The 18,202-nt window shown below is 35.9% G+C and overlaps 1 protein-coding gene across 4 annotated transcripts in view; it reads left to right on the top strand.

The window, feature by feature from the left end:
* Robo1 (roundabout guidance receptor 1) overlaps positions 1-18,202 on the top strand; it is a 367,669-nt gene that overhangs the window by 295,477 nt on the left and 53,990 nt on the right. For all 4 annotated transcript variants that reach the window (XM_048346427.1, XM_048346425.1, XM_048346426.1 and 1 more), the window contains exons 10-17: positions 2,312-2,517; positions 3,997-4,078; positions 4,241-4,409; positions 4,509-4,675; positions 9,420-9,541; positions 10,255-10,486; positions 11,403-11,524; positions 15,091-15,262. In XM_048346427.1, the coding sequence (XP_048202384.1) occupies positions 2,312-2,517; positions 3,997-4,078; positions 4,241-4,409; positions 4,509-4,675; positions 9,420-9,541; positions 10,255-10,486; positions 11,403-11,524; positions 15,091-15,262 (1,272 nt within the window). The remainder of the gene's footprint in view (positions 1-2,311; positions 2,518-3,996; positions 4,079-4,240; positions 4,410-4,508; positions 4,676-9,419; positions 9,542-10,254; positions 10,487-11,402; positions 11,525-15,090; positions 15,263-18,202) is intronic.

Below are 18,202 nucleotides of genomic sequence, written 5' to 3'. Positions count from 1 at the left end.
TAGGTGTTTGTTTTTTTATCAAAAGTTGCAGTAACAGAACACTGTTAAACTCTACTGTTACAGTCCATATGGTTTCTATGTAGCGGGAAATATGTAGAAATAAATGAGAGGTCAGTCTCATCAATAAACCAGGGCTTGGCTGAGTATGTTGCTCATATGGTAGAGCACTTGCCTCACATATAAAGCCCTTATTCCATTCCACTGTACAATAAATAAAAAGTATATAGAGAGTAGGAAGATAGGGTATATATGATGCTAACTGGAATACCATGTAAAGAAATGAAGCATGCAGAAAACCCAGCAAATTCCCTGGTATAGGGTAATCTCAAAATATAATAAGATTATAAAACATAAACCATGCATTTACCTATTTTAATTATAACCAGTTATGATAAATCACTATAACTAATTTAATTAATGCCTGGCAATATTCATATATATATATTTATTCATTTTATAATCAAGAAAACACAGGTGGTCTTATGAAATCCCAATGCAACGAAGGTGTTCACATGTTTTATCACACATATCAAAAGGAATTTATAATTTGATTTTAGAAAACCCAATAGATAATGTAGAAAAGGTTTACACATGCTAAGCAAAAGAATTGCAAGCTTGTGCTTTTCAACCATGTACAATCTAAAACACTCCTGCCAGCTTTTAGCATCTAGCCTTTTTGTAATACACTCCTTTGAACTAAAAATTTTCAGACTAGTGTTGAAGGCCCAGAGGAGAACTGTAAAAGTAGAAATTAACCACATTTGGATGCACATTTTTAGTAATTATTGTTTGATGAATGAGGAACAAATTAAAATGGGACTCTAGCTTGTAAAAATCTCTGGTGCATAAAACTGTGAACATGACAAATCCAGATTTGCAAATGATCACATTTAGTTACCTTAAAGGCTAAATTTAAAGGAAAATTTTAAAAAGCTAAATTGAAAAGCTTCCTTTAAAAAGCTAAATTGCAAAGAAAACTTCATACAAACTCCACATCTACATTTGGGTCTTATTTTTCATCTTAAGCTGATGTCCAGAATTTTAAACACTAAGAATTGAAAAAAAATAACTTGAAATGCTATTTTGTTTTTTTCTAGTTCATTAAAAGTATTAGAACTAGGGAAGTGAAAGGGTATATCAAAATCAAGAGACAAGGGATAAAAAGACAACACTCCAAAAGCAATACTTGCAAAAAACCATTTGGTGTAAACTAACTGAACCACCCATGGGGGGAGAGGCAGAAGGGGAGGTGGGAGGAGGGAATGAGGGAGGAGATAACAAATAGTACAAGAAATGTACCCAAGGCCTAAAGTATGAAACTGTAACCTCTCTGTACATCACTTTGACAAAAAATAAGAAAAAGAATCTACAAAAAAGAATTTACAGTTTTACATAGCCTAAATCTTGGAATGAGAATATTTTCCTATAATAATGATTTTATCTCAAAGTTTTCAGGGTTTTTTTTCAATGTTTATATAATAAGATATTATTATATAATAATAGTCTTCCATTGTTACTTTTTGTAGTGAATTAAAACTATCATTATAGGGAAACATAATCTGCAAAAGTGCTTCTTTCCTTCATTTAAATTTCTGCAGGAGAGTATGGTATTTGCCCAGTTTGGACATCATCTTCAGCTGTCTTTCGGGATCAGCCTACCAGTGATGAATCTGGGCATTTTTCCAGTTTCTTTGAATTCATTATAATTGTGTAAATTTCACCCCAGAATATTTTAATAGGAAAAAAATCCAAGATTAAAAGACACAGGAAATTCAGTCTTATTGATGTGTGTAAATGAGTCTGAATCACCATTTTTAATTCAGAATTGTCAAACATGTTGGCATACTACCATCAATTTATTTCTTGGACACAAAGTAGTAATGAGGTGTGAGGTTGGCTTTGGTTCATTCATTAAAATTTGTCGCACACATTTTTTTATGTGTGATAGTTTTGTTGTTGCTGTTTTTAGGTTTCTCATGTTTCATATTCCATTCCCAACCCTATGTATCTGTGTCACCATCTGAAATCTTAACTTGTTCTTGAACTTGTCAGCAGGTCCTTTGACAGTACAGCCAGCTTGCTGAGTTAGTAAAAGGTCACTTGAAATGCATACAAAATATCTCATTTTAATATACTGAATCAATGTATCCTGTACACACATTCTGAATAATGCATGTCTCCTACTAAAATTACTGACTTTAATTATCATTAGTTTGTTTCGAAGCCTACAGCAACTAAACTGCTGTTACTTCGATGGTTAGTAAATTGCTTCCAGTTGCAGAAATCTATTTCCTGTTATTTTCTCTGGCAGTGATTGCAGACCGCCCTCCCCCAGTCATTCGACAAGGCCCTGTGAATCAAACTGTAGCAGTGGATGGAACTTTAGTCCTCAGCTGTGTGGCCACAGGCAGTCCAGTGCCCACAATTCTGTGGAGAAAGGATGGAGTCCTGGTTTCAACTCAAGATTCTCGAATCAAACAGCTGGAAACTGGGGTGCTACAGATCCGATATGCAAAGGTAATCACGTTCTGGGCTTCAGATTTCCTCTAACTTTGTCTCTATGCCTATCCGTTAGTGTTGCAATCTCTTAACTTGAATAAAACACATTTGATGTATAGATCATGTGAAATATTTCTAATCCACTGCATTATCTGTAGACTTTCCAATGTATACATTTGGGATAATGCAACTCATCACTTAGCCCATCACAAATAATTTAAGGTTCTATGGAGCTTTCTCAGACCTACTTCCTAAGAGGAAAATAAATACCAGCACGCCTCTCATTCCTTAATCATCATAGTCAAACTCAAGTACTCATTCTCCTTTCTAAAAGTGGCATGATACAGGAATTTTATAAAGCAGCCAAGGAAATAGTTTCCAGTACCATGTATTATGTTCAGTGTACTTGGACTCTTTCCCTTGTGAACATATAGTGCTGCAATTACAGAATATCCTACATTCAAACAAAAAGCATAGCAGTATGTGTACACTGAAGGTATTTTTCCAATGAGAATGTTATATATTGAAAAGCTCACTGGTTTCCTATGACAGTTTAGAGATTCACCTTCCCAGGCCATCACATCTCCTACCTGCTCTTTCAAGACTATATTGTTTTGTTTTGCTTTTGCTTTTTTATTTCTTAGTCAAGATCACACAAGCTCCTGAGACATATGAAAGAACAGTCTTGACAGCAATAAACATAAATTTTACTGGCTTTATTGCCTCTTGTGGCTGGCTTCCTTGGAGTTTTGGATCAGCCTCATAACTCTTATGTGCTACAGAAGTTAATACCATGTACTTCCTTGTGACCACCACTGTGACTTTTCTCCTGCAATTGCTAGAGCAAGATGACAAGATTCTTGCTTTATTAAATGTTACTGAGAGATAAAATTATTAGATAAAGAAGAAGTATATAGGTTTACTGCTCTACTAATTATTTAGAAGCTGAACATGTAGTCTAGGTTTATTTATTTTATTTTATTTTTTTTGGCATTCAGTCTTCAGAAAGGAGAGAGAGTGTGTATATATTCCCACGAGGCCTTAGCTTTGTACTTTGTAGCCTGCCTTTAAATTTTAGGATAATGAAATGAGACCAAAGAGTGTTCCTTTCAGAATAAATTCTTTTCTCTCTAGTCAATGATCTTACATTGAAATGCAAAATGAGTCTTCTTATATAATTTATAAAACATAAAGGTATATAACTATAATTATATCTAGTTTATAAATATTTATAGTTATAAATTGTATCTTTATAGATCTGTATGTATTTGTATCTTTGTCTTTGAATACATTTCCCAACTGAGGTTGTTTTTTTTTTTTTTTCTTGTTCATGCAGTATTTTCTTTCACATAAATATCCATTCAATTCAGGTTTCTGGTCAGCAGGTCTTAATTGTAGTTATCCATATTCATAGGCCATATACAAACCTGTAATTGCTTTTCCAGCCCAGTAAGCTCTTGATTGTTCCAAATATTTATTTTCCGTCTGCCACTGCAGCTGGGCGATACTGGCCGGTACACCTGCACTGCATCCACCCCCAGTGGCGAAGCAACATGGAGTGCTTACATCGAAGTGCAAGGTAAACTAGTATTTTTTCCTTAAAATAAAACTGTTTACTTACTGATAAATTAATGAAGTAAATGTCCTTGTCCATGAGAAGTATGTGAATATGTTACCTACACTTATGTGCTTATCTCTCTAGGAATAAATACATATTTTGTGCATGTTTTCCCTTCCATAGAATTTGGAGTTCCAGTTCAACCTCCAAGACCCACTGACCCCAATTTAATCCCCAGTGCCCCTTCCAAACCTGAAGTTACAGATGTCAGCAGAAACACAGTAACTTTATCATGGCAGCCCAATTTAAATTCAGGAGCAACTCCAACATCTTATATTATAGAAGCTTTCAGGTAGTGAAAAGAAGCTCTTAATAGTTTTTTTTTTAATTGTTATCATTATTACTACTAACCATGAAAGGCACATGTGCTAACTTGTGTATCTGTCCTTAGCCATGCATCTGGGAGCAGCTGGCAGACTGTGGCTGAGAATGTAAAAACAGAAACATTTGCCATCAAAGGACTCAAACCTAATGCAATTTACCTTTTTCTTGTGAGAGCAGCAAATGCATATGGAATTAGCGATCCAAGCCAAATATCAGACCCAGTGAAGACCCAAGGTAAATATTTAACGACTTAACCTTGGGACACTTACCTATTCTTAAATATTGCAATTCTGTTGGTGTACCATTTGTTCTGTATGCTAGGATTGTGTGTTTATAGTCTGCTCTTACTGTTTAATTCACAAATACAGTGTCTATAAACTTTAACATTTTTCTCTGGAGTGAGAATACAAGTAGTGATAACACAGAAAATGGCTTCTCATAAAATCACAATTCCACTGAGACAAAAATGCTACATGAATATTTGTGTGTTTTTGTCAGTTTTGTGATTTTTAAGTATAAATGTATGTTTATAATATCTTAATCATATTGTTTTTGTATCTAAAATTGAGTAAGTCTTATTCATGTTTAACATCAGTATTCACAAACTCTGAGAGGGTATTCAGAATTGCTATCCAGAATTATTATAATTAATACACAGTCAAAATTATACCAGTATAAGAGGTAATTGAAAATTTGCTTTATCCATGTGTCCAGCCAACCTCTTATGAAACATAACAAAAAACATGTGGTGTTATGTTGTTTGACTTGTTCAAAGCTTTAAAGTGGAAATCTCCTTCTGTGTTTAGGCAAAATCATCATTTTACTCAAAGTTAATTTGAAGAAACAGATCAAAGGAAAACAGACATATTTAAAGCTACTTTTGAAATATTTAAATCTGGAAATGTATTACCTTGGACTATTTTTTGATATAATCCCTTTAGCTTCAATGAATACAAATTGTTTTTATATTTTGACAGATTATTGTCTGTTACACTTGCCCATACTATTATTTTAGTGCCTTCAAGAGTGGTAATCTTGGGGCTAGGGATATGGCCTAGTGGCAACAGTGTTTGCCTCTTATACATGAAGCCCTGGGTTCAATTCCCCAGCACCACATGTATAGAAAATGGCCAGAAGTGGCGCTGTGGCTCAAGTGGCAGAGTGCTAGCCTTGAGCAAAAAGAAGCCAGGGACAGTGCTCAGGCCCTGAGTCCAAGCCCCAGGACTGCCAAAAAAAAAAAAAGAGTGATAATCTTTAGTATGGTACATTGAAAAATATTATCAAAAATATATTATTTTAATGAATTTGAAACAACCCTTATTATTTTATTACCCTAATGTCATTATAATTTAAATGAACTTGTTATAGTGTCAAGGAATGATGATTCTGGAAGGCATTATTTGGGAATTTAAGTTATTCATCTAGCCCGGTACTTGGTGGCTCATGCCTGTCATCCTCACTACTCAGGAGGCTGAAGTCTGAGGATTGCAGTTCACAGCCAGGCAGGCAGGAAGGCCCATGAGAAAATTATCTCTAATTAAAAACCAGAAAACCAGAAATGGTGCTGTAGCTTGACGTGGCAGAACACAGCACTAGCCTTAAGCAAAAGAGCTCAAGGAGAGCACCCATGCCCCTAGTGCAAGGACCAACAACAACAAAATAAATCTGGCAATCAGTTATGAGTTATGCCCACATGGACTGACAGACTTAACATTTGTCCTTGTTACCTATATAGTACTTTCTATTGCAGTTAAACATAATATTTTGGGAAAGCCATTTTTGTGCGCGTGTGTATCAGAATTTACAGAGCAAGCAAAATGCCAAGTTGAGGAACATGCCCACATCTGTCTCTTGCCGTGTGAACTCAACACACCCAAATGCCAGTATTTGCTATTATGAGTCACCTCGTCAGGAGCATTAATAGACTTAGATGGAGCCTGCCTCAAGGCAATTTGAGGTTTTTAATATTAGATACGCATTAGTAAAGAATGCCTAGGCTAGGACAGCTGGAAAGTGGATTTAAACTTGTATCCCCATTCCAGGGGTCTGTATCTATCCAGTGGCCTGGGAGCTGGTGATTACCACATAAAGCTGCTCTGGCCTCTACTCATATGAGTGGTTTTGTCATCCATGCCCTCATTTGTGCATGAAAAGGAGTGAATGTCTCCTGTGACCATTAAGTTGTTTGTTTGTTTGTTTAATTTATTCTTCTCAGAAATGGAAAAGCAACCTACTGGAAAAGAAACCAGTAGTGGAGCAACCTAAGTGAAATGTTTCCGTCTTAGGTAGAAGGCTGAATTATAGGCAAACAGACCCTTGAAATAAGCCATTTTAAAATCATAGAAATTTTCATCTCTGCTCTGCAGTATACCAGCTATGTGGCCTTAACCAAATTAGTCCTTCTGAGCTTCAGTTTCCTTATTTAAATTTGAGGCTAAATCAACCCATTCCTCAGGATGGACAAGGGTTAAATTAATATACGAGTCTATAAGATCCAATCATTTTATTATTGTATGTCATAACAGATGTGTTTCTTTGAATGTCTAGCCTAAAAATAAAAGTGTTCATAAAAGTTGTAAGAATTATACAATGAAGACAGGCAACTAGTGAGCCAAGTGAGAGTAGCAATTAAATGCTTCTTGACAGCCTGGAATGATGAGCCAGCACTAACAAGATTAAAATTAATAGAGCAAATTTGAAAACCTGGTACTTCAAGTGAGGTTTAAAAATTAGTTATAAAAGTTAGGCTCAGAACACCAAGCTTTAATGGGAAGGAAAATGCCTGCATGTGAGCCCCTGGAAAGTGGGTAGACTTGAGGCCTCAAAGAGAATCGAATCACTGGTGTGAAAGAAGTGTTGTAGTTACCAACAAAACAGAATTATGTATGGACCAAGGCATCTTAACCCCTTACTTAAAACTGGTCGCATCACAAATGAATAATGTGTTTGTTATGAGCCTACATTTGTAGATGGACTTTAAGACTTTAATGTGTACTGGGAATTGAACTCATGGCTTCAATAAAGAGGATCAGCCAGGGTGGCTGTTTTCATAGAAAAATGAAAATAAGAATTTTGATATATCATCTATCCAAAATTTTTTTTAAATTTCAAAGAGGCATGGTATACTTTTCTAATTATTTGCAGTGATTTCCAGGTAGAACATGTGTGCCATATCTAATTCTTTGCAATAGGAAAGGACAAAATATTAGAAGTAACTGAGGCTTATTCTATTGTATAATTTTCATGTTGTGTTTCAGACTCTATAAAGCTCACCAGAGTACTATGAACTTATGGTGAAAAAACTGGAAAAATAATCTCATTGAAGGCTACAGTATGAGTAAATCATAAGGAGAGAAAACCAGGGCTGTAGAAAATTCAGGAAAGACTTGTTAGATCCCTCATAAGGGAGTGTACAAAATTTTATGCCTGTTTGGGAAATAGGACTGTAAAAATATCTTCTCCATATAGAGATTCTTAAATGTGAACTAGTGACAAATACTAAATTCATTCTCTGTCCCTATTGCCAGTCCTGGGCCTTGGTCTCATGGCCTGAGCACTGTCCTTGGCTTCTTTTTACTCAAGGATAGCACTCTGCCACTTAAGCCACAGTGCCACTTCTGTCTGTTTTCTATATATGTGGTGCTGGGGAATCGAACCCAGGGCTTCATGAATACAAGGCAAGCACTCTTGCCACTAGGCCATACTCCCAGACCTATGACAAGATTTGATAATAGGATGGAAAGAAGCTGCATAGTTGAATAGCTACAGGAGATGGTGGTTATTATTGCCTTGTGGTCATTGATAGAGTTATACCAATCCTACATCCACACCACATATCCTTGCCGTATTTTTTTAGTCCAAATTTTGAAAGAAATAATACATGTTCACAGAATGCAACTGAATGCTTACTGTGTACATAAGATACACCATTTATTACACATTATGAGTAAGTTTTGAACCACCAACCCTTCTTCAGGGCAAAAAGTTTGTGAGACTTCATCTCAATTAATCTGAATGTGATGGTACATGCCTGTCACCCTAAGTATGCAGAAGGCTTGGGAGAGAGAATCAATTCTAAAGCTGGCTCTAGGCAAGATCACAAAATCCAATTAGTAAACTAACCTAAAAAATACAATAAAAATGAAATCTTTGATGGGCTGGGAATATGGCCTAGTGGCAAGAGTGCTTGCTTCGTCTACATGAATCCCTGGATTTGATTCCTCAGCACCACATATATAGAAAAGGCCAGAAGAGGCTCAAGTGGCAGAGTGCTACCCTTGATCAATAAGAAGCCAGGAACAGTGCTCAGGCCCTGTGTTCAAGCGCCAGGACTGGCAAAAAAAAAAAAAGAAAAAAGAAAGAAAGAAAGAAAGAAAGAAAGAAAAAAGAAATCATTGCATCTGGTTTAAGTCGTAGAACATCTGCATGACAGATACTAGGCCCTGTGTTCAAAGCTCAGTACTCCCAAAACAAAACAAAAGTTGCACTTGGTAGAGGAAAGAATTGAGCACTTTCCTGATGGCTCATCTAAGAAGAGATGAGGCATTCTTCTTTTGCTGCTTGCTTTACACATCTGTATCTCCATGCTCCCCTGCTCACTGGTTGAGATGAATTCCTCAGCCCCTCCTTCTTGGATAGGTAAGGTCATCATAGAATGTCGTAGTCCACTCAGAAAGGATGAGATTCCTATACTTATTGCAGGAAGGTAATGTGCTTCAGCCTTACTGTTACAGTGGTTATCTTTGCTTCACTCCTTTGTGCTTTTACCTTTCTCCTCAGCCCCTCTCCCCCACATCGATCTTTCTGATCCACATTGAAAAGGTTCAGTTGTTCTTCTGTATCACAGCTTGGCCTTACCATCCTAGTACTGTCTTCCCTGAGAGTTACTTTGAAGGAAAGGCTTGCTTCACCTGCTTGCATTCCATGCAGCAGCACTATGTGGCCCTGACACCGTGTGTGTGTGTGTGAATCATTACAGATGTCCCACCAACAAGCCAAGGGGTGGACCACAAGCAGGTGCAGAGGGAACTGGGGAATGTCGTCCTGCACCTCCACAACCCTACCATCCTCTCTTCTTCTGCCATCGAAGTACACTGGACTGTGAGTTGTTGCCATGTTTGATCATAGTTTCAACAAGCAAATGACCTCTGATAGAGAGAGAGAGACAAAGACAGACAGATTGTGTGTGTCTGTGTGTGTGTGTGTGTGTGTGTGTGTGTGTGTGAAATTTAGCTATCTGTTGTTCACTTCAACACCAGGGGTAACTACTTCATTATGTGAACACTGTTTATGATAGTTGCTCGGATCTGGCTTTAAACAAGGGCTACTTTCTTTTTTGTGCACACAGTTTTTTAGAACACTGAACCAGCAAACCTTACCAGTTTTCATCAGAAGATGCATTAAGTATTAAATATGAGATGGCCTCTATGATAGGCTCATCCTAAATAGATTTGTAAACCTTAAAACAACTGAATAGTACTTTTGAAACTACTTGAAAGTAATCAAAAGCAGTAACTACATCCCTTTGCTCCTCCTATATATCTTAGACGACAAATCTCAATATGGTCAGTGTTTAGTGTTTCTCCACTAAAGTGAGCGGTTAATTCATAGAAACATTCATCACCTTTCAAGTGTGTATGTGTGTGTGTGTAGGCATTCTGCTTACATGCTTATATGAACTAGAAATCTACAACCTACAACCCAATGGTATTTTTTCCACATTTTTCTGGCTTGCACCGTTTACCAACAAAACCATAAAAATCATATGAAGGCTTACATTTGGTTTTGTTTGTTTGCTTGTTTTATTTCAATAGGTGGATCAACAGTCCCAGTACATACAAGGCTATAAAATTCTCTACCGGCCATCTGGTGTCAGCCATGGCGATTCAGAGTGGTTAGTTTTTGAAGTGAGAACACCAACCAAAAACAGTGTGGTCATCCCTGACCTGAGAAAGGGCGTCAACTATGAAATTAAGGCTCGCCCTTTCTTCAATGAATTTCAAGGAGCAGATAGTGAAATCAAATTTGCCAAAACCTTAGAAGAAGGCAAGTATGGTGAAGCATCCACTGTGTTACCTTTACTAGGCTTTTATTTACCTTAATTGAAGCGGTTAAAACAAGTTTAGAGTGAAATTAGTTATTAACTACCTTGATGTTGAATTTTTGTAATTAGGATAACTATAAGAAACACCTAAATTCGATAATGATTAACATTCTTCAGTTGTGACCTGCAAGAAAAACAATGTGTACATATGCATATTATTGATACATACGGGGTATATTAAGTTATTCAGAATGAAAATTTACATTTTAAAATGGAAATATTTCACTTTTCTCGCTTGCCTTTGCATTCATTGAATATTAAGTGAATGATTTGTAACTCAGAAGAGTCATACTTCGGTTTGCCCGGGACTTTCCAAAGTTAGCATTTTCTCCTTCTGCCCCATGCCCTTGAACCATCACCCCACCCGCCAATTCCGGGTAAATGAGGATGGCTGCCCATACTATAACTGGAAATTAAAATACCATATTCGCATAAATATAAGGAAATTGTTATATACTAGAAGATACCTTCATTACAATGCCAGGTTTTTTCTGTAATATGTATTTCTGACCTACCATATAAAATGACAGTACATGGTTAGTATAATGCATGTCTAACATTCTTCTTTCATACTTGTGAATCTTTTTAAGGAGAACATGAGATTAAAGTCTTTGCCATGATTTTGTGATGTTTTGTGCAGATAATCTATATAGCATTAGTTTTGGAAAATTCACAGTCACAGTAACTTAGCATGACTTAGTTAAAACAATTGGGACTATTAAGGCTTGGAAAATATACATATTTAAATATGTATATATGTATATATATAATGTTTATAAAGCTTACTTTTAAATATTAACTACCTGTATTCACTATCCTGTAATGTGGTAATAATCTACCTTTTAAAATAATTTCTAGCCCCAAGTGCCCCACCCCAGAGTGTAACTGTTGCAAAGAATGATGAAAATGGAACTGCAATCCTTGTCAGCTGGCGCCCACCTCCAGAAGATACCCAAAATGGAATGGTCCAAGAATATAAGGTAACACAGATATGCTAATTACAACGGACACACCCTCTCTGTATCATCACAACCACCTCTGCTCACACACACACAAAAAGGAAAACCAAATCTGGATATATTGTTTGCAGATATCTGGCGCCATCTGCTGGTTCTACTGCCAAGATGTAAAATTAATTAAAAATGTCTATTGATGTGATCGTGGTGTAATTTTCTTTGTGTGAAAAGCCAACAAGTTAAAAGAATTTAAAGCAAAGAATTTGTAATTTCATCTAATTTTACAAAGATAACACATTTAAGTGCTAATGATTTTTTCTCCCTAATATGTAACTTAAAATAGCTAGAATTAGATTGTTCTGTGGAATTGATCATGTCGTCAAATTCTGTCTAAATAAATAGATAACTTAATTTATTTGACATCTTTGGGATTTTAGAATCTTATTTTCTAACATGGGAAAATGTTTATTGTACATAATTTTTAACAAGAATTGTTTTAGTCTCTAAACAATATTTCCTGTCTTAGACAAAGTTTGCTGATAAACTCAATATATGTATACAACAAACCAAAACAATATTATCAAATAACAGCATATTTATTCCAAATAATTATTTACCTATGGAATCATCAACTCTATCTAGTGAATGTAGGCAATTTTGACGTGGATTCATTGTAAACAAATACTTTAAAGCATGCCAAGATGCATCAAAAACTAAGTAAGAAATTTAGAATGTTGTCAGAATAGTGCAGTTAAACTAAGTCTGTTAACCCATCTATATTATAAGATATCCTTACTTATCTGTGAAAGATGAATGGCTGATGGACTGAATCAGGAACACCTCAAAGAAAATAGGTTTAAGTTTTGTCAACATTTATGTAAATGTCTTATATGCTGGAAGCATTTTAATTGTGAAACGTATGCTTTTGTATCTAATAACTTGAGTTTTTGATCCCTAGATATTTTTCTAGTTACTAGATAATTATGATATATAGTTACCATCTTTTACTTGAGACTATTTTGAACCGTGGTTAGGTTATGAACTGAACTTAGCAACATGAAAGAAAATAGTTGCCCACTGAAATTGGAAGATGAACACGTGTTGATGTGTGTCTGCAGCCATAGTTGTGATTAGGAAGATGGACTCCTGACATGGAATAGCATCCTAACTATGGGACAACACCAAAACCTCTGGTAGCATCATGTTACAAGTACAAATGCCTATCCACCATCTCTGAGATTCTGTCTCAGTTGTCTGAAAGGGCTCTTGCTTGTATATTTTGGTAAGGCTGGGTGATTTTCACATATAGCCTTAGTTGAGGTGCAAATAAACAGTGCAACTATTTTAGAGGTGAAAATCAATTTGTCTAGTAACTGAGTATGCTAAGTTTAATGGTAGGTATGATATTTTCCTTTAACCTTATTTTTTAAAACAAATAGAAGGTTATCTCATGAAATGTGTACTACATATATAAAATGTCCATATATGCTTATATATTCACATATGCATATTTATTTACACATGTGTTTACATATATGTATGGGAACAGAGTAATAAAACTCACTGAAAAATGAAAAATGTTGGTGGAAGGAAAATGGGAAGGGGAACACCATGGAGAAGGTGAATTAGTTGGGAGTGTACTATGCATATATGGAAAATCACAATGAAATCTCTTCACATTACAAATGTATGGTAATTCAAAAAGAAAAGAAATTTGTGTGTATTAATAAGTCTACTTTTTTAAAAAAAGTATTTAAAATACTACTGTTAATGCATTGCCTATATTTTATTTCAAGTAAGATTTTCAAGTGTATAAATCATTGAAAAATAAAATATCCATGAATGTCAAGGTTCTGTCAATCCTTTGGGCTGTCAGGATGCTGTGTGTTTCAGTCAGGAAAAATAGACTGTTGTAGAAGATTCTTAAGGATCTAAAATAAGGCAACGTCTCAGCTCTCAGGCAAAATTGTGTAACATAGGCATTTTCCCTTAAGAGTCAAAACTCATTTCTCTCTTCAAGAAATGTGAAAGAGTGGATTTCACTTAACTTCATGGTCAATTTAAAATAATAAAATGCCTTTCAGGACCTGATTGACTGGTACAAAATCAGTTTGTGGCATTGGTTCAGCTGTGTAATGTAATTGAGGAAGAAAATTCACAAAGGAGTCTTTTATTTCTAAATGGTCAGATCCTGGTACAGACTCTGTCCATTCGCTGGCCTAGTGCATCACAACTGTATTAAAATAATATTAGCTTCCTATGAAAAAAGTTAAAGGTTATGGCCCAAGTGATAGAAGGCATTGGTGTTTTAAATAATTCCTTTAAATCCTGTTTTCTATTAGGGTTCTGGACAATAGCCTACTTGAAGCCGATGTGACATATGGTTTTAGGGTATCAGAAGGAATATAGAACCAGCTTTACTTTTCCATAGGTCATTTTAGTGTGGACTTGAGTCCAAATATTGACATGTCCCACACCAAACTCATAACACTGTGAAAGCTGCCTCTATGGTGACTCCTTTCATAAAATGTGATGTAAGAATTATAGTATAATTCAAAATTTTTTAATTTTCTAAAAGTAGCATGCTGTCCTAAACACAAAGTCACTGCAATATACAATAATGTTGCTATTACAGTAATGTTCTTATGTGGCATCAAGGATATATTGTTCTTTATAACATCCTAAATGTAAGAAAGACTTAGATTCTAATTTAAATGCAGTGTGCTTATTTCTCTCCTTGGTATAATAGTTGAACATATTAGATGCTGAATCGATGACGGCACTTCGTGTTTATTGCTGTTTTAATTTCAATAACCATACTTTTTGTTTACAAAGTACTTTGGATTACTCCCACATTCTCCCTCCTTTCCTTGGGTTTGATATAAAGGTAGTGTGATGGCAACAATGCTGTGTATTTCTAAACCTGAGATCTGCTGCTGTGTCCTGCAGAGCCACCGCTTATGTGCTATGTAGTCAGCAGAGCCACACTCACAGTGTAGATATCCCAGGACAGTAGAGAGATTTTTACCATTTTCCTGCATTTTAAGGTTCTGCAGGGACCTTTTCGATTTTTTTTAATCAAATAATGTCTTGATGTTAGCAAAAACAAAACAAAACAAAGAAACAATTGATACAAGCTGATGATATGTGTGTATGTATATACCCATATATATCAATTATATGTGTCATAAATATCCATATATATCACTTATGTAATATATATTTATATATGTATATGAAAGGGATAAAAAACAAATGTATATAAGTATAATAGACATATGTTGTATGCAATCTATGCATATCTTATAAACGTCAAGCAAGAGCTTGAGGAAGTATGTGATATAATCATTTAAAAGTCACTGAGAAAATGTAGAGACATTGAAGTTATGACTAACACTGCATTTTATTATAAGACTCTACTCAGAAGTAGGTCATGGAGAAGAATTGGGTGATTCATGGTAGATCTGAATTCTGTAAAGCCTAAAACACTTCTAAGTCCCAGACTTGTAGATCATTTTCTAGAAGATTGATCTTTTATGCTGATTCAAATTACTTACCAGCCTATCTTTTTTTCTTCCACACTTCTCTAGGTTTGGTGTCTGGGCAATGAGACGAAATACCATATAAACAAGACAGTGGATGGCTCCACCTTCTCTGTGGTCATTCCCTCTCTGGTTCCTGGGGTCCGTTACAGTGTAGAGGTGGCAGCCAGTACGGGGGCTGGGCCTGGAGTGAAGAGCGAGCCTCAGTTCATCCAGTTAGGTGAGTATCTCTGTGGATCACTTTAGGAAGTCTATTACTCTACTACCCATTCTGCTTTGCTTTGTTTTTGCAAACGACCAAGCTGTCCATGGCTTACAAACACTACAGGATTGTTGGAAATATAAGTAAGTATAAGTAAGCACAGTCATGCATTGCTTACCAATGGGGAGATGTGCTGAGCAAATCCTAATTAGGCATTTTTGTCATCATGTGAACATCATGATCACATTACTGTAACTGCAGGGACCCGTGTCCTTTGACGTGGCACGTCTATAGCTACCTCACAACAAAACTTAAATGTACCATATTCATTTCCAGTAAAGGCTGCTTAATATTTAGTGTTAGTCTTCTACTATTAGTCTGTCCAATGGAGTTTGTTCATCTACTCAAGAAATACCATGAACAGAGCAACAAGAGTACTTCAATGAACAAGAAAGGCAAATGGGGGGCTGGGGATATGGCCTAGTGGCAAGAGAGCTTGCCTCGCATACATGAGGCCCTGGGTTCAATTCCCCAGCACCACATATACAGAAAACGGCCAGAAGTGGCGCTGTGGCTCAAGTGGCAGAGTGCTAGCCTTGAGCAAAAAGGAAGCCAGGGACAATGCTCAGGCCCTGAGTCCAAGGCCCAGGACTGGCCAAAAAAAAAAAAAAAAAAGGAAGGCAAATGGTGTGCCTTCATGGAAACTCACAACTATTCAGATTCAAGTACATTTAAAAAACTAAATAAATAAATAAATGAAAACACCTTCCAGACAAAATCCCAACTAGGTATTAGAAATTTATAGTAAGATGCAATTTAAATTTACATTCAGTGACTATTTAAATTTTTTATTTTTTATAACAAAAAATAAACTGGGGTGTTGAATAGCATATGAAATATGTTTGTCTTGTAATTACATAGACAATCAAATATAATAGGTGCTTAAAAAGCATTGAACTAAAAGTTTAAAATCCTGGCGTAGACATCTTTGTAAACACAATTCATTTTCTATCATCAATACATTAAACATAATATGTGAATTAATAAGTGATTACTAGTCTAAATCCAAGCTACCAACAACAACAAAAAGCAAGTACAACTATGCCTAAAATTTGGAAAGAATAATTTCAGATGTTATAAGCGGTCATGTAATCTACTAGTGGTGCTCCAAGATATACATTTGTATGCTACAAGTCAGGAGCAGTATTTTACATAATCACAGTTAATATTTTATGTCAGATGCTAAATTACAGAACAGGATCAGATAATAAGAATCTCTGTACATCACAAACATACTTAGTGTTTTTGCATGACACAGTTGACGATATTCATGAATTATTTCCAGATGAAATTAAAGAGATTTGGCTTTCATTCATGTGGCTGTTCTATATCGTTGGTTGTTGGAAATAGCACATTGGTCTCCTGTTGTTGACACAATACTATCTGCAGTAACAGTATACTTGCAAAAGCTGTAGTTTTCTAATGTTAAGACTTCTCCTGAAATTCTAGTGGTTGGGCGGATTTCTGAAATTCCAGTGGTCGAATGGGATGCTCTTCCAGACAGCCCTCAAGGGTCACAGACTGAGGAGGGTTGTTCTCTTTAACAAGGGGCTTCTAGGTTGTCCCTAAACCAGCGAAGAGGAGCAAAGAAGCCCATCATCTATGAGAGGATTTAAGCAATACAGATCTGGAGAGGTGGACACAAATTAATCTTACCCAGTGTAATTGTAAGCAGATGATTGGGTCCACTGCCAATCGGTCACTGGGTAAGGAGCCTTCTTTTAACGAGCCTATTGTAGGCAAGCTTTTATGGGACAGCTTGCTCACTCTGTAACTGTAGTGGCACAGAATTTGACTTGGGGCAGGAGGTAATACTTATGAACACATTTCAAAACCATATTAAAAATACTTTATTATCTTTAAGTAGATGTATAAAGGAGTTTCCATTCAACAAATCAGTTGGTGAATACAGTGAGTCTTGAGGAATGTCATATGTAACTTTTACTGAAGCAATAAAGGAAATTAAAACTGTACTGTCCGCATTTGTTGCATTAATATGAGACAAAAGAAACAAGTTATCTTGAAAAAATAGTTGAGATCCAAACATGTCTTCACTTCTTTTTGAGAAATACCCATAGTAACTTAGTGAAAATAGAATTGTATTTTACATTGTGTTGACCATGTGCAGTATTGACATTTCCCATTTTTATGACATGTGACTTTACCTCCTGGTTTTGGGAGATTGAATTGGGGGGGAAAAAAGGAGACTGAGTAATTTGACTTAATTAAGACTTAAATCTTGCTACTTATGGTCAGATTTGGTTTTCTTGAAATCATGAATATGTTCCAGTTTTCCAGGTGTGAATATAGGCTCAGCTGCTCTAAAACAAAGCCTGAAATGCAGCATGGCTGCTTAGTTCATTAGTCACACCACACTGTGTTCCCTCCAGCTCATCCGGTTGTTTGAATGGAGCCTTTCCTGATTCTTTCCATAAAATCTGAAGCTACCCACCTTAACCTTGTGCAAATAGCCGTGACATCTATAAACCTGGCAGGTACAAAGCGTGTGTTAGGAATAAAAAGAAGAGGTTTACTTGCTCAGGATATCCAGAGATAAAGGGTCCAGAACATGAAATAAAACTTTCAGTCAACAAACAGTTGAAGACAGGTGAATGAGAAAATAGGTTATTCAGCCTTGACCATCCATAGAATGAAATCTTAAGGTTTGTTCAAGAAAAAACAAACACGTTACTCTCTTTCTCTTTCTCTCTGTTGTTCTCTCTCTTTGTCTTTCTTCTCTCTCTTTCTCTCAGTCACACACACACACAGACCACTGATTCCATGGGAAGGAATTAAGCCATTTCACAATGAACAAGGTACTGTTTTATAAAGGCTTTTTCCAAAGCTGAATGTTGTTTAGCCCCACTGCTATTTGTCTTTGAATCACAAAAGTAATCT

This window comes from Perognathus longimembris, chromosome 5, assembly GCF_023159225.1.
Source record: "Perognathus longimembris pacificus isolate PPM17 chromosome 5, ASM2315922v1, whole genome shotgun sequence".
Classification (NCBI taxonomy): domain Eukaryota; kingdom Metazoa; phylum Chordata; class Mammalia; order Rodentia; family Heteromyidae; genus Perognathus; species Perognathus longimembris.
The sequence above is the reverse complement of the archived record's forward strand: the minus strand, read 5'-3'. Positions and strand labels throughout refer to the sequence as shown.